At 38.1% G+C, this 26594-nt stretch overlaps 1 protein-coding gene across 2 annotated transcripts in view; it reads left to right on the top strand.

The window, feature by feature from the left end:
* STK32B (serine/threonine kinase 32B) overlaps positions 1-26594 on the top strand; it is a 182242-nt gene that overhangs the window by 23843 nt on the left and 131805 nt on the right. Inside the window, exons 2-3 of one of the 2 annotated variants that reach the window (XM_050896172.1) lie at positions 6429-6484; positions 15012-15163. In XM_050896172.1, the coding sequence (XP_050752129.1) occupies positions 6429-6484; positions 15012-15163 (208 nt within the window). Of the gene's footprint in view, positions 1-6428; positions 6485-15011; positions 15164-26594 lie in introns of those variants that run through there. The other variant, XM_050896173.1, reaches the window with a different exon arrangement.

The following is a 26594-nucleotide window of genomic DNA, read 5'->3' as shown; positions in this document are numbered from 1 at the left end:
ACACTCATTAAGCCTGAAGAACTGAGACATTGTAATGCAATTTAAATGCAAAGCCCCTAAATACAATGATAGAAAACACCATGCTTCATCATTAAAGAGATAAAACCAGCTCTGAAACTGCTTTTGTCTTGTCCTTCAGTTATGTAACTCTTTCTAATTAGTAGGTTCCCCAATCAGTTGATGTATGGGAATATACCATTCCACTCAGAAACCTAATGAAGCTATACAGATTTCGTATTCTTTGCTGACCTCAAAGGTGTGCCTGGCTTTATCATTCTGTCAACAAAAATTCATTTCATACTTAATTTAAACAGTGTCTTTCTTCACTAGTGCACTTGCCATGAATAGAGTATGAAGGAATGTGACTCCTTATGACTACTCTAACCATTTTATGCCCTTTAATCTAATTTTTAAGCACTGTTCATGTTTGTCCTGTCTATGTCCATTCAAGCTGGTGACTCCATCATGAGTACTGAATATATATGACTGTATCTACTTGGTTACTCATCTTATGTGTCTTTGTGTGGAAGTACAGTAACAATTTTAACAAGCTTTGATGGCTACTAAGACCTACTGAGGTTCTGTCAGCACAGCCTTGTGGCTCTCTGGAAAAGGCTGGAGAATCCGAAAAATAGACAGACGTATAAAGAAGACTCCAGAAGTAGTTTGAAATCCTAATAGCAGTGCTGTCCAATGAGTCTCAGGTCAAACCATACAGGCCAAATCTAGAAGGAAAATTTGATTTCATTATTACTTTGTTTTTCTGATTCACACAGAAGCAGGAAGCATTAAAGCACCCTGAAACAGACCTGCAACATCTAAGAGAGCACTCAGACTTAAATAAAAATCTATTTTCTTGGCTAATGGCCACATCACATCTCCTTGTTTCTGTTTTCTGTTGAGATCAGTGAGAAGGAAGCTAGATGTCTTGAAATGCTCATTGTGTTACAAATACACCTTTACTGTACACCTCTTAATGCCTTAGTAGTCATGTTCTGGTTTTGGCTACTGCCAGACAGTCCAAATAAATCAGTGGGACTCAATTAGAGAAGGAGGATGTCTGGATTCAGCTTATCAAGTTCTTCCAGTTTTTCTTGAATTGAAAGGCCCCTAATCTCTTTTTTATGATGCAAAGCATGTGTACACCTGTGCTTTGACCACATTGGATTGGATATTTGCTCTTGGAGATACAAAGTTCTTTCAGGTAATGGATATTGAGTGTATTTGGACTAATCACATATACATGCTATAAATATTCCTCAGCTGCAGTAAGAACAACAGATGTCAGCTCTATGTCGAATCCACCCAATATACATATTGCCTCTTGAGCTAGATGTAATTTACACTTGAACAAATGATGGGTAACATGAGAATATTTTAGATTAGCAAAACTACAAATGAAAGGGTAGAAATCTTGTGTTCTTGTATGATGTCATAAATCAAACACGTAACCATCTGCATCAATATAACTTCTTTCTTTTTTTGTTCAAATCACTGTACCACTTATGAATAATGCAGTAGAAGTGAATGCATATAAAAGGCTTCATTGTTTTAACATATATCATTATGTATATAATGCTGATTAAAAAAGGAATAATAGGCATTTCCACTACAATTATCCAGGCATTTCCACTAAAACTATCCATTGTTTTTACAGTATGGTTGCAAAAACCCAACAGTCTGTGATGTGCATATTTTCCCCAAAGTGTACTTTATCCTTGGGGAGCAGTAGAGCAAGAAATATTTATTTTATCTTTTGCTAGAAAGTTTTATATCAAATGTCCGCTCCATTAGCGCTCATGCAGTTGGAAAGTTGTGCCTGAGAAATAGCGTGGTCTGAAGTGGGAGCCAGGTTCTGTTCTCAGCTCTGCGGCAACTTGATGTGTGGGGTTTGAGTCAATCATCTACTGATTTCTGTACCTCCATTCCCACAGTTGTGTACACTTCTCACTCTTTGAAAATGGCTTTCAATCTTTATAGTACTTTTATAAAGCACTATTACCTGAATTGGCTGTCGCTACTCTCCTGATTACTTGTGTATCTAGAGCTCTAAACTACTTCCTATGCCTAATTTTACAGCTGTTGAGAGGGGTAATGATTCATGTTACAGACAGGGACAGAAGATATTGAAGCACTTGCCTAAGGTCACATGAGAAGGCTATGGCAGTAGAGGGACTCCTGCGTACAAGTTGGTCACAAACCACTGCACCACCCTTCTAGATATTCCGGATAGTTTTTGAGTATACTAATATATTTGATCAAGTATCTGTAATAGCTAGGACCACATTTTTTGACTTTTCCTGGTAAGCAGGGTGCAACCTTTTATTCAGCTTGTGAATCCTGTTACCGTCATCCAAGCTTTCATTAGTTCAAGGTCAAACTACTGGAAAATGCTCTACATGGGGCTAATTCAAAACCATGAAAATAATCGAAGTGAGGTATACTTGCGCTTAAAGTTATTAATAGAGACTTGAAGCTGTGCAATGGAATTCATTTAAGGTTTATTTGAGCATGACTAAATGGAAAGAAACAGAATAGTTTATATACATATATAACTCATTGCTGAAATTAACAGGCATCCATCACTCTAATATCATATCATGCAACATATGTCATAAAAGCTGATCTATTTTCTCCCTTAGTTAGCCAAATATCTGTTTTATTCCATAATCCTTCTCAGTTTTGAATTAATAGTGACTTTCTTAGGGATGAAGGTGGAAGGTGGGGGAGGGGAGATTATAATACTTCTTGATTTTTCCACATTGATGAAAATCAATGAAACTGAAAAGAAAATCCCTCATACTGTTGTTAATGCTCACAGTTTTATTCTGTGGATTTGCCTGTATGGAAAATTAGCTGAAGACAATATAAACTAATTTTGATTTCTGAAAAATGTCCATACTCTAAGACTCAAATACGGAGCTGATGTCTAAGATCTCCAAAGTATAGTGTGGTAGTAAAATGAAAGAAGTGCTCAAAAAGTTGGACAATGTTTTTTTTTTCCTCTTGAGTAAAGGATACCAAGAAAGCTTTTTTCGAAAGAGTAACAGTCATATTACTGTTACTGAAGAAACTGTCCTTCTGCCAGCCACACCATTATCGCAGTGGGGCTTTGTGCTAGAAAAATGTCATTAGCTACAACACCAGGCTCCACAAGAGTTAGACATGTCATGTTTTAGAGGACACAAATACAATACTTGTGATATCCTCGTTGCACAGAGGAAACGGTAGTGTCTGACCTTGAAGATATTTTAAACATTGGAAATGCCAGAGGTCATGGTGAGCTGTAATTCTTCTCAGATTGAATTTTCACCAAAAGGGAGAAAAAACACATACAGAACCTAAAAAAAAGTGTGATGAACAAGCCAAAAATTTTGAGAGTGTGAGATTAAAAACACCTGAGGAAAACACCTGAGGAGAATGACCAGTGTAGTAATAAAGTGGCAGTGAACTTAGCTTGACCATTCACTGTTTATCAGGGCTGTGATGCTAACCTGACTTCTGCCCGGCTAGTCTGTTGGTGATGGGACTGTTGTTTAAAGCATCTTAGTTTTACTCAGCTGAATTTGATATTGGTCTCAGCTGCAAAAGTATCCCTTTTTTTATTCTTTCCTAACATCCCAAGGGAGGAGCTTCCCCAGTTTTTGCATCTACAATGTTGTGAGTGTGTTTGAATGATCAAAAGAGACCAAGTTGTCTCACTTTAGTGAATTAGCCCTTTCCAGAAAACCACAGTGGCTGCAAGCCTAGCTCCTTTCAAATGCAGGCTCAGGTGTGTTTGCATACTTCCACGGTCACTTAAAATTATCTTTATTTTCTCTTGCACAAAACATGTTGCAATCATTGTACCTTGATTTAAATAAAGCTTATGGGACAGTGAACTATAGAAAGAAAATACTTTTTTCTTAATGAAGATCTGAAAGTGTAACATCCCACTTTCTATTCATGTTAAACATAAACATTGAGAAAATTTGATCAATTGTTGTGGCTATGTTTTTTAACCACTTATTTGGCTTACTAATAATCCATCTTAAATTCCATTATCTAGTGCCTCATTTAATAATTTCTTTCTTATGGAAGTCCAATTTACAATTAAATCCAATTTAAAAAAAAAAATGTTCTGGTCATTCAGAGCAATAAACATCACTAAAGAAGGAATTACAGAGAAATAGAATAGAAATTATATGGACAATAAAAAATGTCCTTCTTATAGCTAAAAATAAATGCTTAATCTTAGTTTTACAAAACCAAAATAATTCATCAAACAACTGATGCGTTTCAAAATCAGTCAGGCTTCAGGACAATAATATAGTCAAGTCTTACTGAAATGTGACTTGACTGAAATTTAGATAATTACAGACTGTTTCAACAGTTTTCCAGCTGTTTTGGGGAACTGGCCTCAGCTGAATGACTGCAAGGTAAAGAACAAACTCAAACTAAGCTTTCTTTAAGGACTGTGTTTGTTAAAAATTGGTAAAATAAACAGGAAGCATCAGACGGTCTGAAAGCAGAGGAATGACACAGACAACACCAGCATGCTGGAGGGAAAAATTGCTGAATTTTCCCTATCAAAGAAATTAATGAGATTAACATATTGTTTTGAACCTTCTCAATGCTGTGTTGAATTGCTACGTAAATTAAGGATCAACTTAAAGATTCCGGTCATTAAGCTCTCAAATCCTTCATTCAGGGGCGTGTGCTTGGGAGGGATGACTTGTGGGAACAAGATTTAAGCTGATGTAAGTCTATGTGGAAGGTGGTTTTGCTAAGCTGACTATCTTGTCCATCAGACCAGTATTGACCAGCAGGAACTACAAGACAGTGCCCCACTGGTAAAAATTGTCGGCAGAGACAGCTGCAGGTTGCTGACACACAGTCTTGCTTCTCAAACATCTGGGTAACCCTAACTCTTACATGATTCAGCACAAGATTTGTTTTCCAATTTCCAATTTCCAAGCAGCTTACAAATCATTTGCAAGGTTATGCATTTTCATGTTAGTATCCAAATCCTGAAACTGCTATATTCACAATTACCATCTTTGTTTGCTAAAGACTAGAGTCTGCTGCTTTCAGCTCTGTCAGCTCTGGATTTGATTTGGTCTCCAGCAATTACCAGGAAGGTGGTTGCTATAGCTGCATGAATGAAAGGAGCAACCATGTTTCCTTGAAGACAATATAAGCAAGCATAAATAAACAAATGCTTAAATAAATTATAAGTGATGTTAATAGTGTAAATGAGATATTACTGCAACAGGGAAAATAAGATTTTAGCCCTTTTCAGTGGCTTGATATATATCAACCTTGCAACTTCCTACTCAATGCTTAGCTTGAGCTGATACAACTTTTTTGACAAATATTTAAAGTATTATTATCTTTATAGGATTTTCTTCATCATGACGCAACTCAAATTTTTGTGGTATTTGTTCATGTTACCACATTTTTCTAGTGACAGTTTGCCTCCATAATTTTGCCGATTCCTGTTACGCCAATAACGGGCACATAGATGGAGGTACATGACCAAAGCCAGGAACATAAGAAAGTTTTAATTTTAAAAAATCCTTTTAAGTTGCACTGAACTTTGTCAACTCTGGTTCACTGAGTTTAGCTTTAGTGTGATTCTCTTCTGACAAGTGACTGTAAAAACTGTGTCACACATTGTCATGTTTGTGTTTCAGTGGCTCGGTATCAATTTTGTTCAGGATGTTGTTGGATTTTTTTTTAAACCACCAGACCTACTAATGAACCAGAGATTTGAAGGTCATGCTGTGTTCAGTCTCATGCAACACCAACAATAATGGCATTTCTGAGAAATGAAATCTCTCACTCACCTTCACAGCAAACCACTTCAGTGTCTAGAGCACACTGTGCTGTCAGATTTTCATGAAGTAGGAGTAAATCCATTCTACTGCCAAGCTAAAATGAAATCTCCCAAAACAAACTTATGCTACATCTATGAAGTAGTCTTACAATATTAGCATTATGTATTGTATTAAGGTGGCAAAGTTTGAAGGGGCTGATCCTGCTAGCTCATCATGGGACAAGCTTCCATCACTGTAACAGAACATGGGAATTATCCTGCAGACTGATTACTGTAACAATACTGTCCTTATATTACTATGTGTCTGTAAGCAGATGGTGTCACTTACCTGAATTATTCAGTATCCTTTTAATAGATCTTAATCTTTCCGGAAAATGCTGAGCAGGTTTTGCTAATGGCTGCGTAATGCTAACTTATTGTCTTGTTACTTGGTTAGGACAGAGATATGTTTCTTTTTGGAGATACTGGGTGCTGGAGGCATTGGGCCAAGACGAGTTGATGAATGAGTGGAGCATATTTTAAAACTGTCATTTCTTTTCTTATCTGATTTCTGATTCTGACTTAGCACTCTACAAACTATTTTCCTTTTCTTCTCTCCTTTGTTTTGCAGTTAACTTTGACCACTTTCAAATATTGCGGGCTATTGGGAAAGGGAGTTTTGGAAAGGTAAGACTGAATTTATTTTTAGCAGTTAAAAATCTAATAGAGAATTCCTTTGTGTATTTCTGGTGTGACCTGACTAGGGTAAAGGAACATAGGTTTTGTAGCTTTTTGCTTCTTAAAGACATCTGATCATCAGTATGAACTGACTGACTATTCATTAAATTATTTCTATTTCAGTACATTCACTAAAATTAATTGAGTAAAAATTATTATAATAATGAAGTCTCCTCAGTGGGGATTAGCAGAATTTAGAAATCAGTCCCCAAAACAAAAACAAACAAAAATGTAGGAGCAGACCACTTTTTTAGACCGTCCACTAGAGTTATCTTGTTCTTAAATCTCTGGACTTATTAATGTCTTTAAAATAATTGCAGTATTTTAAAGGCACTTTACATAGATTCAATACGCTTGGGACTGTATAAACTGACATACACTGTAATTATGATCATTGAGTAAATGTTTGTTCTATTCAATAGGATTTTGCTGAAACAGAGAAGATTAATGGTTTGTTTACACATGAGTAAACAACCTTTCCTTCCTAGAATAAAGACTATAACAAGGTTTTACATTTTAATTTGGGTAAATACAAGGCCATGCAGTGGGAGAAAATCATATTATAAAAATATTAGAAACCGTTACTCGCAGGAATACATTTGAAGGTGAAATATAACTTCAGTAACTGATCAAGCAATAGTTATCTAGATCTTGATTTCAATGATTCTTGAGTATATGCCAGCTGAGTGCTGGTGAGGTACTTCTGTAGTTATGCATTAAGAACACACACAAGATTTTGCTGGCTCTTGGCCTTCCATGCAGAAAAATTACTTTCATTTTACAGAGGCCAGAAATACTTCTCGCAGAACAGCATGGTCCTTCACGGCATGCTCCTTATTCGGTTCAGTAGTTTCCAAGAGAAACCCTCTTTGAGGTCAATAGGAGAATAGGCTGCTAGTGCAATATGGTATTCAAGAACCCCTTAAAAATCAGGGCAGCTGGAGATCTATGATTGTTTACTAACACAATACAGTGATGGAATATCATGTCAAACTAAATAGAGGTCCAGGAGTGCAAGTTAGGTACAGGATAAGCAGTTAAAGATATATCCAAGTCATGCTGGCCATCACAAAGATCACCTGCACTCCTCTTTCTTCAAAGCTTCCCCATTCACACCTGTACTGTCTCTGCCTTTTCAAAGGGGCCCTCACCCTTCCACATCATGCAGGAAAATAAAACAAGCCTACGTGCTTTTTGAAGGCTTGTTGGTTGATGTTTGATCCACTCTTCTCCATGGCATGCAGGAAACTGGTGAATGTTTCTATGATATTTCTAGAAATATCTAATTTTCTTACAGGTTCATATGGCTGCAGTGTTCTTGTGAACCTGCTTTGGGGATATGTACGGGTGAGAATAGAGTTTCACAACCCTGAGAGAACATGTTTAATGCAAGAAAGGACTCATGCATAAGTCTCTTCTAAACTTAAGTCCTTATTTTGCAGCTGTCAAATGCAACAGAAGTCCCTAGCATAACAGGCTGATTTGTCCCAAATGAATGCACGCTTCTGACGAATCACCTTGTTTTTCCTTCCACAGACAGGGAAAGAAAGAAACCCATTTTAAAATGACCTATTACACCGTAGCCAAAAGCACAACATGGTAAATCAGTCACTGTTTCAAGTGTCTTTCTCTGTGAGTCAGTCTTGCCTTTATCGTTCATTTAGAAGTCTCATTGCTGGCAACTTTTCCTATTACTGTCCTTCTGGAAGTACCTGGCAGCAGGTAATATCAACAAATGATGCAAGACCTCTAATCTCTATTGACTCGCTGTTTACTGTTTGGGGTCTATGGTGCTCTAGCATCCTGCAACATATAACACTGTGTGCGGTGTCATACCTTCCTTAAACTGCCTTCTTCCTTTATGGCTGCTCTGTGGCCTTTTCTGTTTTCTGAGAGCAGTAGGATGTTTTAAGACATACTCTACTTTTTTATTTTGTTGCTGTTGGTACAACCGCTCTCACGCTCTCTCTCTCAATATTTCTTAAATTACTGTGGTTGCTACAGCAACCTTAGGCCTCTGCAGGATATTGCTGCAGGAGGTATCTGATATGGCAGAGACTCCACGCAGCTCAGCTTGCTCTTGTGCACAGAGCTCAAGGTGATCCTCAGCACCTCACCTCCTCCATCAGGGCCAACTGCTTCAGCAGCTATGCTCTGTCCCTCCCAGCTGGCTTCAGAAAGCAGCTCCCTGCCTTGTCCTTTGGCATGTTCAATTCACAGTAGCAACATTTGCTGTTACAGGAATTCCTAGGCCATTTGGTATCAAATGCTTTGTATCTCAAGAGGTTGTCTTTTCTGAGAAGTGGCCACCTGTTTTAAGCTGCTGCCTCAGTACACGCTGTTTCTCAGGGACATGTTAAGAGCAGGTGCAGTCTTGTACGCACTGTAGCATCTTCCCCAGAAAAAGTGAAGATACATCACAGCACTTGTGAGGAGGGTAGGAAATGAATGTGGAGACAGGGGAAAAAGGAGCATGCTTTTGTTTCCGGAAACAACCAGGCTCACTTCAAAGGTGTCCTTTGAGAGCTCAGCTTGCACCCTGGTAAGGGACAGATGAAGAAGGTGAGCTCTGAGCCTGCATAGGACCATCACAGCTACAGCTTCTGTGTAAGTCAGTCGTTCTTTTGCTCAAGCCAACTGACATGCAAGCTATGGCAGAATGGTGTGTGACCCCTCACTGAATACTTGCTCCCACTCCTGGACACATGTATACATACCCAGTGTATGTATCTGTACATACAGATACTGGTACAGACCCGTGAGCTGCTGCAAGGGTGACAGTGGTACCCAAGCAAGGTATGTGACACTACTCTAAAAGTAGCCTTGCTGGCTTCAGTGACCTTGCTTTTCTAGGTAGATGAAGGTAGCTCTTTGCTTATGCTTTGGTGTCCTCATACGTAACAGGAAACATTTAATTTTTTTTCTTTTTTTGGAAGACCTTTAAGCTAGTTATGCTTGGCATGTTCCAGCTATTAGTATTTCCAAATACATTTGAAGTGGGCCAGGTCAGAAATTTTGTCCAAACAGGTTTTATTCATATATTAAGTATTTGCCTTCTAAGTCAATTCAGCAGCAGACAATTTAAAATACTCAAACCAAAAATGCTGAACACTGGTCTAAGTAGCTATTTCTTTATGACACGTGATACCTTAAAAGTGCTGTCTCATGTAATCTGGCTAATTTTTTCCATGTTGTTATATGTAGAGCCACCATTCCTATCAAACAAAATATTGCAAAAAATTATATATTTGAATATCATCCAATAAGTACAAAACTGGCTAGCAGTGAAATACAAGAATTATCATTGTTCTTTACTGCAACAGTAACCATATAATTGCAGGCTTACTGCCGCAAAATAATTTGCATTCAGGTGCAACAACTAGTTTTCAGTGATATTATAGTACCAATTTTCTTCAAGTTCTCTGTTCATGGGAGCAGGTATATTGAACAATCTGACCTCCTTAAATTAAATTCAAATTATGATTTCAATGTACAAACTCCTTCTCCTATTTGTCTAAGACGCTGAGACACAGGACTTAGTTCTGATTAATTTGGTTGTACAAAACAGTGACTTCCTCTGCTGAAGTAATTGAGATTACACTGGTGTAAAACAGATGGGAGCCCAGAATCACATCTGCACTGATGGAGGGTACTTTACTAAATAATATGCAAAGTATTTCAGAAAAAATATGCTGTTGTCCTAAAAGCAACATAATGCACAACTGCAGAATATGAATACTGTTTGACAGTATAATCACCTATTTTTTTAGCTTCAGTTAATATGACAGGATACTAAGCAGATGCTTGGTCCCTGCTCCAGCTGTTGTGGTTTGCTCAGGGGAATCTGGGAATGAATCCCCCTATTTCAAGGAAATTCCCTGGCAGTGAAGCCAAACTTATGACATCGATTCTCCAACCTCTTTGTGTAAATCTCTCCAACTCTGCTTGTAGGCTGAGACTATGAGCATTAATTTTTCAGAGTATGTGGGTAAGAACAGACAAGGTAGTAGTATTTCAGGCACACGCTTCATAGCAGATTTGTCAATTCCCACACTGAGTGTGAAACACATAGCTGATTTCTGTCCTGTAGTCCCGTATGTCTAGGTGAGTGTCTTCTGTCCATGCAGTGCCACAGCCCCTCTGCTGGGCTGTGATTAATCATGGCAGCTATAGCTGCCCCATCTGATCTACTGACCTCACATACGATGCATAATATTATGATACAGGAGCAGAGATGAAGTGTGCACTCCAGCTGCCAGCTCTCCACCTAACAGTGACCTTGCACAGAGGAGCTTTCTCTGACTGTGGTGTTGCATCTCTGCTTTTCTATGACCTGTCATGAAACCATATCATGTGGTAGTCTAAGAAGTCTTAAGTACTCATGTACCAAACTGAGACTGAAACGGCTTTATTGAGACTAAGTGCACCTGCTCCCTACTGTTCTTTCCAGACCAAGCACATGGCAGCTAGAAGTCTTTTGAAGTTAGTGGGAAACAGGAGAAATCTGTGTTTTTCAGCAAGCCAAATTTTTCAGCCATCCCCATCTTTTGCTCTGGGAAGAGTTTCTGTGAAGCTACCTATGGCTGCTCAGCCAACGCAGCATTATGCAGCTTTCTGCACCAAACCATTAGGAAATTCTGCCCCAGTTTTACTCAGCATAACTCTCTTGCTTCACTTAGCTCTGCAATAGCCCATAGGGTACTTTGTCACCCATAGCTGTCTCAGTGGCTGTGTGACCTCTTAATCTGCAGATCAAACTTGAACTGTAGGTGCTCTATTTTTTGCACGTGAAATCAGAGGAAATCCAAGAAGGTGGCTTAAAAGTGGACCATAGCATACGTTGCTCCTGAAAAATGAAGTTTAGCCCTGAAGTCATAATCTATTGGTTTTCTTCCCCTGGCTCTGAGGGAAAGTGGCTCCAAGTCATACCCTGGTCAAATTTCTTTTAACATGATAGTTTTGAAGGCAATTCACTGTTACCTTCTCCTGGATATAAAAAAGATACAACCCTGTGATACACCTAAGACATGTAGAAAAACCCTCTTTAGAAAGGCAATATTTTCACAAGAGACTTTTAAAAATAAGCACCATGTAACTCCAAAGAAAATTAATGGGGATTCATATTGCCTACCTTTAAACATGTACAACACAGATGCCTACATCCAAGCTAGTCATCTACAGTCTCTTTAGGGGGACTTTAGAAAAGAAGCCATCCCTCTAGAGATGGTCCTCTGGACGTATTTAGACCCGTACCTTAGGTGGAGATGGATGTGTCTGTCTCTCCCTGCTGACGATGAAGCTGGATAGTTGTTGAGTTCATGACACTTATATTTGGTTTGAAGCATCACCTGTAGAGACTGCTGAAGCAGTGATACCAGTTTGAGCAGGGCACTGTCTGGGCTTTGGTAAATGATATTCACAGCAAAATTGAAAAAGAATATTTTAGTAATGTGAGCGTGACAGGCTTCCATACTGATATGTTTAAATAAGGCAGTTCTGCGCAGACTTCCACAATAATGAGTCATCACAGAATTTGTTTGCTGAGGTGCCAGAGCACCTGTTTGTCCCTATTTTAAAATGACTACTTCAGAAAGCATTTAAACCATAAACAAAAAAAAACAATTTAAACAACATTTCCCATTAAGACTGCACATGTGAGGAGAGCTCGAGGGCTTTTTCTTTCTTTCCTGCAGCAGTGGAAAAGTTTCAGCCCATTGCTCAGAAGAAGAGCTGATAGCCAGCAGGTAGAAATGCCAGGGAGGATCTCCACTACGATTCAGCGCTGTCATAGCAATGTCAGGCGTTTTGCACAATAACATCAGCGTGGATGCAGTTTGTGTTTCCTGATTTTTAGTAGGAAGTAGCTTTCATATATTCACTAAAATACCATTGATTTTGAAACCGTGTTAAAAGGTGTGTGTAGGTACACATTACTAGAAAATGTTTACTACCATTCTGCTTTAAAGCCATATGGTAGGCAAGCTTCTACTAACAACAGAAGGTCTGTTTCAACTGTGCTGAATACCCTTGTCTTTACTGGCAGGTAAGAGAACTGAGTGCCTTCTGGAGTCACAGTAGTGTTTCAAAACCTGTTTACATTACATATTTAGGTGCTGTATAAGAACCTAGTTTGCCATATTGGTCAAACTTTTAACTCTCAACTGAGTGGAACTCCGTTCTCTCAGCAGTCTCACTAGTTAATGGTTCAATAGGGAGGCTTTTTTATGTAATGGAATAGGAGGCTTCTGCAAACACCTCAGTCTTGGCCAAGTTTCATATGAAAATCATGCTGCAAATTCATGTAAGTGAATGAACTTCTGGACAGGTTCTGAGCCAAAATCCATAAACGTTGTACTTTATAATGTGATTCACTAAATTGGAGTGTCCATGTAATCTCAGACAGGATGTCAGGAATTGCCCCTGCAAATTCTGCTTATACCTTTGAAGAACCTGTGGAAGCTTGAACAATTAATTTCGATCCATCCATTTCAGTTCAACCCCACCTGCTACCTCTTCTTCCCCCAAAAGGCCAACCCCAACTCCCCATTGTTCCACAGCCTGGGTTCTTGCCATATAAGCGTGAACCTTTAGTTATCTTAAGGGTCTCACCAACATTCAGACTCTCCATAACAGCCCAAGGAGGAAAATGAAACAAAACTTCGGTACTCACCATTGTGCAACACTGATGGGCTCAAGATAAAACATTACCATCCATGTTTTACTTAGCAGAACATCTCCTGATATTAGGAAAGGTAATTAGAAACTCTGCTTAATCACAGCTTGTCATTATAGGTTAAAAGTACTCTATTAACTCCTCTCTTTGGAGTAGATTTGAGCTCAAGGACACACTTCATGGAAATAGAGTTGCAGAGAAATAAATGTGGTTTGGTTTCACTGGCCCAGTTCCTCTTGGAGGGACTGGAAAAAGGCAGGGGAAGTAAAATATGCTGATGGTACGCTCCTGGAGCCTTTCCTCTGTGTTTAAGAAATAAGTGACAACACAGTAGGTCTCTCTAGGGTCCTCACCCTGGCGCTAGTGGTTCATCACCAGGTCCTGAATCCAGATGACACCTTGTTAAAATCAGAGGTTTCAGCTGTGGAAAGTTGTCTTAGTTTCTCCAGATAATTTCTGAATTTTGAGCACGCAAGTTCCTTAAAATACAACTCAAACCCAAAAGATTTATTTTTGGTGGGCACCATGTTGTAATCTGATCTCTCAGCACTAATTTTATGTGTGTATACTATGTGTGTATACTATAATTTTATGTGTGGATAATATGGGAGTGTGTATGTGTGCATGTGTGTATGCACATAAATATACATATAAAATAATAGTGACCACACCAATTGAATCTAGAATACCCTTGAATTTAGATACTACAAAGTTGTGATATCTAAACCAGATGCTTCCAGTACATAGTCTGTATATGTCCTGATGATGAAAAATTCTGATTGGAGCCTATGGCTGTATCAGTAATATAAATGTTGCACCGAAATAATATTTTCAACTAATATTCTGTTGGCTGTGAAGACACACTAGGAGTGTCACTTAAAAAAGTCCTGATCAATTAACAGGAAAAACCCTACAGAACAAAAGTCTGTTGAGGATATAGTTTTGCTCTATGTGTGCATGTAGGGCTGTTATGGAACAAGATTTACACCAGCTTTGGGGATGAGACACAGAACAATCTTATATCTCTGTGTTGCCAGAAATCATATTTAAAATGATGGTTCTTGGATGTGGTGCTGGTGACACTCTCCAGCTTCATTCACAAGGTAAACTACCATGACAAAAAACAATCGAGGCCTTACATGGGATTTCTCTTGACTAAGATTTTCTTCCTGCATTTACAAAATTATTTGACTTGTGTCAAAAAAAGAAAACAAAGTTAAAGCAAAGAAATTTACTGCCAGAGACTAAATCATTGTAATGGTCTCTTGTGACTTCAAAAATACTATGATGAATCTCTATATGAAAATTCTTTTTATTTTCAACAATAATTAAGGGAGCATAATTCTGATATTTAGATGAAATATTGAGCCTTGTGAACATAGGCTATGTTTATGACGCAGTAACCAAGATGTGTGTATTGACTTGCGGGAATGAGCACAATGATTTTGCATTTTCCTAGGCAGGAGGCAGTAATTTCTGTGACTAATGAAATAGCCTGTGATTCGAGCAATTGGAGTGTATTCCTCCCAGCTTTACCGTGTAGCGTCTGAAAGTTATGCCACTTTTCTGGGTCCTTATTTCTTCTTATGCAGGAGGGGGGTGTTCTTTTGTTAATTTATTAATTACAGTCTATTACAAAGAATCCTGCATAGTTGTGATGTGGACTTTCTGAAGGTGTTCCTAGGTTGTAGTATCCAGATCTGGATTATTGAAATATCATAAAAGGCTCCTTTTTTTCAAAGGCACAACTGAGTTTCCTTTCTGTAGGTGTCAAACTTTTTCTTTTACTTTGCTGTCTATTAGGTGTGCATTGTACAGAAAAGAGACACCAAAAAAATGTATGCCATGAAATATATGAATAAACAGAAGTGCATTGAGAGAGATGAAGTTCGAAATGTTTTTCGGGAGCTACAGATAATGCAAGGCCTGGAGCATCCCTTCCTAGTCAATCTATGGTAAGCAAACCTTTAAAATTCTATCAAGGATCTCTTGTTTTCTCCTTATTGCTGAATCAGTTCAGGCTATGGAAGGCTGGAAAGCTGAAAAGTACGAAAAATTTTTGGTGACCTCTTTTTTTAAGGTATTTAGGTTTTGCAGAGGGTTTTATTTTTCATGAATATTTTAAAGGTGCCCTTTTGCATTGGAATATTTAAACATCACATTCACCTTTTCATTTCTGGTTTGGTTTCTCTCCAGATTGTTACAGCAGTGTGCGGAAATGTGTTGCTCTGTCCAGTTTCATCTTTTTTTTTTTGACAATACCTGGACTAAACATCTGTTATAAGGCTGTGGAATACCGAACCCAACCATTCAATTAATTTTTTTTTTAGTTGATTCAGAGAAAATTCAAAACTCAATTAGTCTTAAAAAATGACATGGAACAACAGAAAAACATCTTTTTATCACCTGGAATTTCTCTTATCTTCCCTGTGCTAACCACTGAATGCCTTGGTCAAATATGAGTGTGAGAAAATGTTGGTCAAGTAATGACTAGATTCAACTTCACCACCAACTTAAAATATTTGGTGGCTTTTATGTAGTGATAGTAGTAATGCAGACTTTTCCTCCCTTATCTAAAAATGACCATTCAAAAAAAAGGGGACATAAACCATTATGATATGAAAATTGTTCAGTTTGTGAAAACTTGATTGGCTGCGGATGGTCACAGTGCAAACAGACCTTCTGTTTTGTGAATTTTAGCTGTCTTACTGGAGGTCAATGTCTAACCTACAGTCTTTTGCCCATCCTTTAGCTCACTCTTGACCTGTACAGGTGAAAAATTTCTTGTTGCCAGCTTAGCACCTTTCATGAATTAAAAGCCAAATAATGCTCTGGCTTGAGTGAGCACAGCTTTAGTATAATTGCACTTACTTATATGAGCAAAGCATTTGATCCCAAAATTCATTCAAAAAGGACCTAACCATATATATATATGTCTGAAGTGCTCTCCACTTGACATGAATGATCATAATTGAGCTAACCTAATATCCCGTTGGAGGCTTAAAGAAAAATATATAAACACTGTGACTAATACAAAACTTTCCCAGTATATTTTCCAAGGTTCCAGCAACCTGTACTCTGGAGATTTCTTCACCAAAGATGTGGTATCTCTGTGCTTAAGAGCCTGTGGATTTTTCTTTCCTGCATTTGTCTAATCTCTTTTGAATTCACACAAGCTTTTGTTCTTTATCAAGAAGTCGGAAAGATTTCCGCTGTGTAACTAGACACTGTGCAGAAACAGTCGTAAGTTAACATGATCTACAAGATACTTCAGTAAACATAACAGTGCTGAAGGACTAAAGATCAAATATTTATTGTGAAACAAAAAGTATGCTAGATTCCAACTACTGAATTATAATCAGCTAATAAATATTTTTTCTCGTTTTCTTTTTTCATGCCAAAGATTAAACCTGAAATAAGCAATATCTTAAAATGTGTTGGCTGTGATGATGATTTTTATTGTAAATAATTAATTTATTGTTCTTGTGCTTCTGAGATACTGTCACAAGATCTCAAGACTCAAATGTTATACTGTATGGGTATATGAGAAATGTAGAAAATGAAAGAGAAATTTAGTACTCTAGAATTAACAAAACATTTCAGGCAAAAAGGACACTATTCAAGATGCTCCAGGACACTAATAATGTTCTATATTCAATGTCTCCAGCAATGGTTATAGTTGACCAGTCTACCTAGGATGCTTATTAGGTAGAATGAAAAGATTTTTCTTCAACGGAAAGGCACAGAGGGGGCCTGCCCACCCATCAGATCACGTAATAAATGACAGGTCACCTCCCATGGATGGGGCACAAAATTTATCACTTGCATTAAAGCTTGTGACCCAGCTCAGCAGCCAACAGTCCTGTCTCCCTGTCACCAAGGCTAGTTTTCAGGTCTATGCTATGAGACAGAAGAACATGGAATAGCCTGAAGACTTACATCCAGATCTAAAATCAGTGCCTACATTCAGGGATAGTCCTGCGAAGATAGGCAATTTGCTTGTGCAACCATTCAGCCCCTGCTGCCTTAATATCTCAGTGCTTTGCTGCTGAAATGCCCATGTAGACACCATACTTTGGTTCTCCTTAGGACCAAAACATGAACGTGTGAAGGTACAGCTAAGCTAGCAGGTGAAACAGCATCCAGGAACATTCCCAGGTGCTGCCTGATGCAGCTGGACTGGCCCTTGGCAGGTGCCAGTCCCATGTGAGCCAGCCCCTTCCCAAACAGGTCCTGGGATAGTTCCAGAGTCACAATGTCCCACGGATCAATGTGGTGTGGCCAGCACCCTTCAGCAGCAAGGACTTCCTAGCAGAGACACAAGCTGCTCCCTGCCAACTGGCCTGAGTGCTTGGAAATGCTCCCCAGCATGTTTCATCTACTACGATAACCAGAGTGGCTAAATGAGAATAGGAGATACTACCCTGGTGACCTCCATCCTTCCTGTTGAAGGTGGGCAACTGTGTAGTCAAACCCCAGATATATGAGACTCTACTGAGATTCAGGGACTCGGACATACACAACTAGAACTGTAGAAAATTTTCCAAAAATAATTTCATTGACACTTAGTATTTTCCCCTGAAGTGTTCACCTCAAACATTACACATTCAAATGTCTAGTGATTCAAAGCTCATCCAGAATGAGCTACTGAACTACTGGAGAACCTGTATTTCACCTTGGGCTAGCACAGCAAAGGAAAGTCTTGAACCCAAACCTCCCCAAAATTAATGCAACCTACCCCAAATAACTCATTCTTTGTACCAGGCCCATAATATGTTTCTATAATTAGCCTTGCACAATCCTAAATTAATTTTAAATAGCTTCTGATATATTTCTGGAGTGTCTACACTTGCACACTGCAGTAGTGTGTTCCAGACCTCTGAATGCTTTATCTCAACTTTTGCCTGAATTTCAAGATGTTCTACACATTGTCTTCAAATAATGACTTCTGTCATTGAACTACAACAAGGGCAAAACACAAAAATCACAAGTGACCCGTGAATAAAGGTCACATCTGTTTTATTAATGCTAAGCTATACAAAGCTCTTAAACATATTAATTATATTTTATTAATTTAATAATTGAAACTACGTTTTATTGGTTTATTTACTACCATGAAAAAAGGAACACTGCAAGTACAAAAGGAATATTCCTTAAATACATTTTATGTGTTCCCAGCAATAATCTCTTAAAATAACAGCATTGTCATTGATTGTTGGTGAATTAGCAACCTGTTTAATGTATTTTTGCTTGCAGTTTATATGCAATAATAATTTGCATCAAATACATTTACATTGTAGCTATAACTTGCATTAGATGACTAGCAGGAATCCATGAGATTTCCTCTTATGAGTCAATTCCTGGCATACTAACGGAAGGAAACAGTTGAAGCTGCATTTCTTCTATAGTAATTGCAGCTAGATTTGCGTTTCATTTTTCGGAGTTAGATTTTTTCCTGTTCATTTTGTTAATTGCATTGTAAATGTACAAATGGGCTGTAACAGGAGCTACTAACTCTATCTTGTTTCACAAACTGGAATATTAATTTAACAAGGAATAGTTATGTCATGGTGTATGGGCAATAACACAGCTGCAGCTCACGTAAATGTTGAGTTTCTTTTGACCAAGCTGTTTTGGACTAGTCTGTCTTTCTAGGCTCTATCACACTCTCTAAGGGTGCATATCAGTTTTCAGAAATCCTGCCTAAGGTAAGATTTTGGTGACTAAAACTCAGGAATTCCATCAGCCTACTAAATTTAATTGGCATCTCCCTACTTAGCCAGGGTATCCAACTTTGATTTCCCAAGGATATTCAGAAGTAATTATTCTGAGAAGGTAAGTACCAATCTGCCATCGAGAGCTCTGCTGCAGCCCCCACATCAGTAGACAGGCACTGACACTCTGTTCACTTAACTAAAAAACCACTAACCCTCCTAGAGAAAGTCAGAAATTCAGTTATAGGCAGGACTCGGACTAAGACGAGTAGTGGTGAACAGCTTTCCCAAAATGGTTTATTTGTGCCTTTTACATTAGACTGTCATTAGATAAAAACTGAAAACAGACTTTGGAGGAGGAATTGTAGTAAAGTGTGTTTGCACAAAACACTTCGTGGGCTTGTAGTTAAGCAGTCAGGTAGTCTGTGAAGAATGGGGGATCCGGCTGCCCATGCTAAAGGGAGCTTAGAGCCCATGACTCCTGCTGTCCGGATGAACTGACTATTTGTCTACTACAGAAAACGTGATGATAGTGCCAAGAGATTTGTTCATATAAATGTATCTATCTTATTTGCCCCTTGCAATCTCAGTGAAAAGTAATTAGCTGGCTGGACCAGTCTGGATGGCACTCCAAAAGTCTTCAGAAAAATCTACATTTCTCCATTGATTTGAAAGGGAAATTAGGTGCTTATTTTCATTGTATTGTCCCTTCCCCTTGATTCCTCCTTCCCCTAATCCCCAGTTATATGAAGCAAGACTTAAGCTTAGGTAGGTAGCCTAGATCTGATTTGTTGTTCTTTTGCCTGGAAGGGATATACATGATGAAAAAATTAGGGAATTCTATTATCAAAATACTTGCATTTTTTTTCAAAGTATCATTTTCTGTAAGAACAACTTCAGTGTCATCAAAATTTATTTTTTTACTTTTGGATGAATTGAAATGAAATCTTATTTCTTTTAATTCAATATGTCAAATCCCAAATCCATATTGAAAAGCATATTTGGAGGCAATTCTGCTCATGACAACCTTTTCATGAGTTTGTGGGACTGTCCCTGACCAGAACAGCTGATTTTCAAAAGCTAATCATCCTGAACTTCAAAATAAAATTAATATAGTTGTAAATCTCCCAACAATTCCTTGAACCAAAGGGAACGCTAACTAAGCACATTAATCTTTCTTTGAGGAATTACATCATCAAAAAGAAAAGCTGGCAACTCAAGAAACAAACATGAAGACTGGACAACCCTTTAGTTGTGCATGATAACTGCACAAAGAAGTAATGAGATATGCATAAGCAATCTGTCATCAGTTAAATTCTCGTGGAGAGAAAGAGAAGAGGAAAGAAGAGAAGGTAAACCTTCTGTAGTGGGTAATTCTGCTGGCATCCGTCAGTAACCCCAGCATACACAAGAATACAGAACAGCTAATATAAAACAAGGGTAGCATCTCAACTCCAAAAGATCTATATTAAAAAGCTTTTTGAGGTTCATGCATCTTCTCTGAGCTTTATTACATTTAACTTCACAATCTCAATTTATAAATCATATTATTTGAAGTATGAACTGTCTTTCATAACATCTGACACAGAAAAGAATCATTCTTCTGTAAATGCTCATAATAGTTTGGAGGATAACAGCATTTTTCAGGAAGGACTTGGGGTTGATTTATAACCTTCATTTTAGAAATGAAATTGAATAAATGCTTAAAGATATGTGAGCCTTGTAGCCAGTTTTATCACAGTTAGAAGCATTTCTGATAATAGAGATTCCTTCTTAAAATGAAAAGCAGTCCTGTTTTTTATCAGACCTTTTGTATGTCGTGTATTTCAAGCATAGATGAATGAGCTGTAGAAATGTCAGCTCCTAACACAGTCCCCCCTTGAGACTACAACGTGGCCCTCTAAGATCCAGCATTTTATCCATGTTTATCCTTCCCCAAATGTCTGGGTGTCCCCAGGGCAAGATGAGTAACGTTCCTGAAAGGATCCATATTTTAAATATCTTTCTCACAACATACGTTAGGACTGAGCCAAGAGCCAGGTTACTCCCTATGCACCAGTGTGGCTAGACTTGTCATTACATGTCTTGAAACATGAGTAGATCCACTGGTTGCTCTGAAAATAATACAGCTTACCACAAAAGACAGAAGTTTTTTGAAAAAAATCATGTACCAAAACGGTTTCTCTGCTGATGTGGAACAGAAAAATCTGAAAAAACTTTTGGACTATTCCTCAAAACTTTTGGAACATTGAAGTGATCTTATTTTTAACAGCCTTGCTTAAAGCTGTTATATCCTTTTTAAATTGTCAGAACAATTTCAAAGGCAGCAGAGGGAGAAGGATGAAGATTTACTTTGCTCAGCTTATAGGTCATTTTCCTAGTATAGACAGAACAATATGTTTGATATATTTAACAACCCATAAAGAAGTGTTGGCTGCATTCTCAGAGTGGCTCTATATTTTGATGTATTTTTCTTTCTACTCATCAGTCTATGGAAACTGTATGTATTTCATAAGACAGATCTACAAAAGTACATTACTGCTACTAGCTAGAGTAAGACTAAGTTTCAAATTCAGTGAAAACTGGAACAAGTGAAGAACGCACATTGTAGCAAAAATGTTCATACATTTCTGCATTCGCCTCATACCCCAATCTGTCTTCAAAAGAAAGGGGAGGTAAAAAAGAGAAAAAAGAATACTGGAGAGAAGAAATTATTTGTTCACTCTCAAGTGTTGGATGGGTTGTTTAATGTACACACATGTACACACAGGTAACTGGAAATCATCACTTCCCTGTGAAGGTGCCCTTTCTAGAATAGGCTGGGAGAAATGTTACCTTGGACTGCCCCGTAACACGGCTCTGCTCCTCAGACTGGCATCAGAAATGTGCATAAACCTACAAACTCAGGGAAGCAAGAACACCTGGCCAAGTGTTTTACTGCTAGGTGGAGCTGAAAATAACCAATCAAGGAGCATCAGTTACCTATGAGAGACCCCAAGCACCAAGAGGAGGTGGTTTAAGTCAGTCTTAGGGGAGTTTGCTTAGTGGCTGCGGTGTTGTGGCTGTGTAACTTGCCTTGATATAGTAGACCTAATCTAGAGTGAAAATATTTTCTAGGGGACAGAAAATTTCTTTTCTGATATCTAATATAACCAGCTTTCTGAGCTTCATGAGACTCCATGTTAAAGGCTGTGAGTATAGTCCATGATCTAACAGAAAAATTACATGATATTTTTGGAAGGGAGCAGAGGGCTTGTGGTGTTTCCTGTTAGGACACAGGTTGGGTGTTTGCAACTAGCCTGACTGCCTCTTCTGCAGTAAGGAATCCTGCTGAAAAGGAAAGTCAAGCTGTAATGATGTCTGTCTTAATAGTATGTGGTGGATCTCCAAAAGGTCATGAAACAACAGATCCTGACAAACGTTCAGTTTTCCTGGAGAGTAATGAAGGTGCTCAACACTCTTAGCTCTCTTTGGTTACATCCAGCTGCTCTAAGCCTGGTTTATGGGAAGAAAGACTATGATGTTGCCCTCTTTGGCTGTATCTATGCTAGTAATTTAAAACTAGGTATTCTTCCTGGACTCTCGAACCCAGTCTTCCATACCGCTAAATATTTTTAGATCCACTCCTAGCTGTGGGCTGGGGCATAAGCACCATCCCAGAGAAGCCCCAGGCACAGCCAGATTGCTCCCAGTAGGCAGCTTGCATGCCATCACCCTGGTTTTGAAGCTGACAGTATAATAGTCCAGGCACAGACTTTTCTGTGCCATTTGGTCTCAGTGCTGGAGAACAGCCGCTGGCATGTTTGTTGATACAACATACGTTTCTCACTTCTTTTGTGAATTTAGCTGAGGTCATGAACCCCAGGCCATGTAATCCTGGGCCATTCTAGATATCTGATGGCAAGAAGAGATTGTAAATCAAGAGAGAAAGATATATTTAGTGTCTTGCACAGAGCTTAGATGGTTGAACTCTTTTTGCTGTAGAGGGAGCAAAGGGTGAGTACTTTCTTCAAATAGCTAGATCAATTCATCACTGCATTAATGTAAATCTGGAATAGGTAAAGATATAGAAGTTTTATACCTAAGATTGAAAAAAATGTCTGTTCTCCACAGCCTTAGAAGAGATAATGATGGAGGAAAAAGGGCAGGAAAAGGTGATGAAGCAGCAGGAAGGGTAGGATAATTGGAAGAAGAGAATATAGGAAAGATTTGTCTTGAGTTGTAAATATTCAGGATATTATTTCTGGCTGTGGAAATTACATTGGACTCAACACTGCCAGTTGGTAACCTCTGGATGCTTGTGCTAAATGATTGTTAGCTGTAACATCTTCACTGACTGATGAATGCATGGTCCAACAGTTATTTATTTTGTGCTTATTTTAATATCCTAAGATACTAATTGCCAGTATTGGAACACTGTCTTGAGTCTGCCTATATTGAATTTTGTTCTGGTGACTAATTGTTTCCTGTGAGAAATTGCTGTCACCTTGAAATATATATCTTTTAACTTAACTTTAATACGTTCCTCATAAAAGCAGGAATTGGCCTTTGGCATAGTTTAAGTTTTGATCTTTTTTGCTTTAAAAACTGCTGCAATAGATATTCATCTCGTGTGTGTCTCGTTGCATCCTGGGACCTTTTTTAGGAGCCTGTCTTCTGCATCATTCTTACTGAGACAGAGACTTTATTTGCTGACCCTTAATAAACTTTTCTTACACAAAGCTTTCACTGCAAAAGGAATTTTATTATAAACACTGAAAATATCAAACTGCTGGGAAAAATAATCCCTTTTGTTTTAAGAATGTTCAGGTTCAGTCAAGTTCCTCTTATGAATTCACGTTTATTGCCTTGTTCTGCCTTCACAGGGGGATAGCTGCTATCCAAAGCAGACCCTCATGAGCTTGGGGTTCGCCTTGGCCACGTCTCAGGTCTGTGGTGTAGATAGTCACAATAACCCTCTGCACATTTGTGGCAGAGATGAGTATTGTTCCTTTTTGGACAGAAGCAGAGCTCCAGCACTGTGGCAGGGGTATTCTCAGGAGAGCTTGCAGGGAGCAGGGTTTCAGTGCTCTCTGCCTAATGAGATGGGAAAGAAAGAAGAAAAGTCCTTAGACAGTGCTTCAGACTCCTCAATTGCCAATTTAGGCAAGCAGTGCTTTTTTTTTTTGCTTTTTTTTTTTTTCCATTCTCTGCTTTAAAGGTTATGAATGCCAAACATGATAACTAGAGTGTGTAATTAGACTGATAACCAAGGTCCTGTAGGTAAAGTGGTTCTCATAATCAGTGACAGAGTAATGAGTTCATCATGCAAATCTACTGTTTTCAGGCAGGCAGGATCGATTCTTACCTATGCTGTGGAATTATTACTGCAATTAGCCTATACTAAAAGCTCTGCTAAAGGTAGACTATACAAGATGCAGCTCGGCACTGCATTAACAAAGCCCAACAACTGTGGGACAGCCATTAGATTGCAAAACTGTCTTGGATACACTTGTAGAATTGTCCATAGACATCCAGAGAGTGAATGCAAAGTAGGTGATCATTACAGAATAAAAATAAGTGCTTAACACTTTCACTGCAAAACTTTGATACCGAACAGATCCTACAAATCTATACCTAGTCCAAAAATGCTAAAGTTATTCTTGGAGACTATTGGTGGTGTAATATGGCTTGGAAATCATTCCTAGTTTACTTTAGAATATATTTGAGGTTTTAGGAATGATACTTTTAGTTCAAACCAGATAAAACACATAGGTGAATTCCTTTTTATTTATAACAGGTTGAAGTAAAAGTCAGGGCACCAATACTAAAAACAAAACAAAAAATCACTATGGAACTAGCAAGTAATATCAAAATAGTGATCACTGAAGTAATATCTGTGTGCTTCAGGTAATTTGTTAACTCTCCGAGTCAGATCTTTCCTTTTTACTTCTGCTAGAATCCAAGTCTATTTTTGATGTTGCCTAATATTAAAAGTTGGGGACTTTTTGGCCAAATGTCCAAAAAGACAGAACAGAAGCCAAAAGTCTGACTATATAGGTATAAAAGGTGTAAATAAATAAATAATAAGAAAAATCCTGAGCGTAAGGCAATTTAAATTTTGCATTGCAACAGTTGTATCAAATAGAGCGGACTTAAAATGGCAAATAGTGGGACTGAACCAAAGCAGGAAGTTCTGTAATCCATTATTGTTTTAATATTGCCTGCTTAGGGGAACTTTTGCCTTGGTTCATTAAAATTTATCAAAGCTTTTATTATTTTAAAAGTAAACTACAAATTTTTACAGCATGAGTGTGCTCTTAATTCCATTTTATTGAACTAAAATGGTATTTATTGTACTTGTAAAGTGCAGTGAGAAGCTGATACTAAGACTTTAGAAAATGATTAATGGTATCCTGTTTGTAAATTAATGACAGTTTTGCAGTGTAAAGTTCTCATTAGAAGAGACTAACTCTCATGTTTCATAAGTACATGCCACATAAGGGAGAATTTAAGGTTCTTTTTCTACTGATGTTTTATGTTTTACAAACTACGTCCTGACCGAGGAAAGGTCATGGGCTATGAAGAAGATGACTATTTAAATTCCTCTGCAAAACAGTTGTGGTCAGGAGGAAAATGACTTCTGCCTGTCAAATTCTCTCTAACTATCTAAACTAGAATTTATCCAGAGTGCAGAGGGTAAATTCTCTCTTGCAAAAAGCCGAGGTGGTGGGATTGAGTCTTGTTGGCAAACGCATAAGCAAAACAAAACTAACAGAAGTAACTGTTCTTCTTGATCATAGCTTTCACAGGCTCACCAACAGATGGGTTGGGAGAAGGATGAGAGAAAATAAGGTTGCAAACAGAAGTGATAATGAGCCTGGTGAGGGATGTGAACTGTGGGATGAAAGGAGAAGGCATTTTTGACCTTTAGTGGGTACAAGATCTAACCTCATCAGAAAATGTAACCAATATTGGTACGTAAGTCAGATTCTTCAAGGTCTGAACTTCCTTTACAGATATTTGAAAATAAAAAATGCAGAACAGGAAGTCAGGTTTTGTTTCTCAGGTCTCTCCAAAGAAGAGGAGAGGCGAGCTATAGACCTCTGTGCATGCTGTTCTTTCTGTGGAAGCTGAAAACTCTGCAACCATTTTTAAAAAATAACCAAAATATTTTGTTCTCCTTGAACTAGAACACTTGAAATTCTCCCTTGAGGAAAAATATCCTTTATTTGAAGATAATATTCAAAACCAAAATATTCATTCATAGAGAAAATAAATTGGTAAATGATAAATGATCAAATGGCATGATAAAAATGGAACAGCATATTCTAAGCTATATGCATTTAAAAGGAATTTTAGGAGTTAAGCTTCATAAGGCACTAGAAAAATATAGAGATATAATTTACAAGTTAAGATATTAACATCCAAGAGGGATAAAAGACCATGTTATGCTGGTCTCAAGTACTATCCTTATTATTATTGTTCCTCGCTTACTTAGTAAATGATGACATCTGTAGTTTTGACAGTACAGTACTTCATTCCTTAGGGAAGGATAAGCAGTCAGTACAACCAGCTCTATATAAATGACAGGTAGGACAATTTTCACTTCTTGAAACAGCTTTACTGGATGATCCAGGGTTCACATGTGAACACCTGCATACTTTTACTAGACCTGGGAAGTCTGGTATAG

The sequence above is a fragment of the Gymnogyps californianus genome, chromosome 4, assembly GCF_018139145.2.
Source record: "Gymnogyps californianus isolate 813 chromosome 4, ASM1813914v2, whole genome shotgun sequence".
Classification (NCBI taxonomy): Eukaryota; Metazoa; Chordata; class Aves; order Accipitriformes; family Cathartidae; genus Gymnogyps; species Gymnogyps californianus.
The sequence above is the reverse complement of the archived record's forward strand: the minus strand, read 5'-3'. Positions and strand labels throughout refer to the sequence as shown.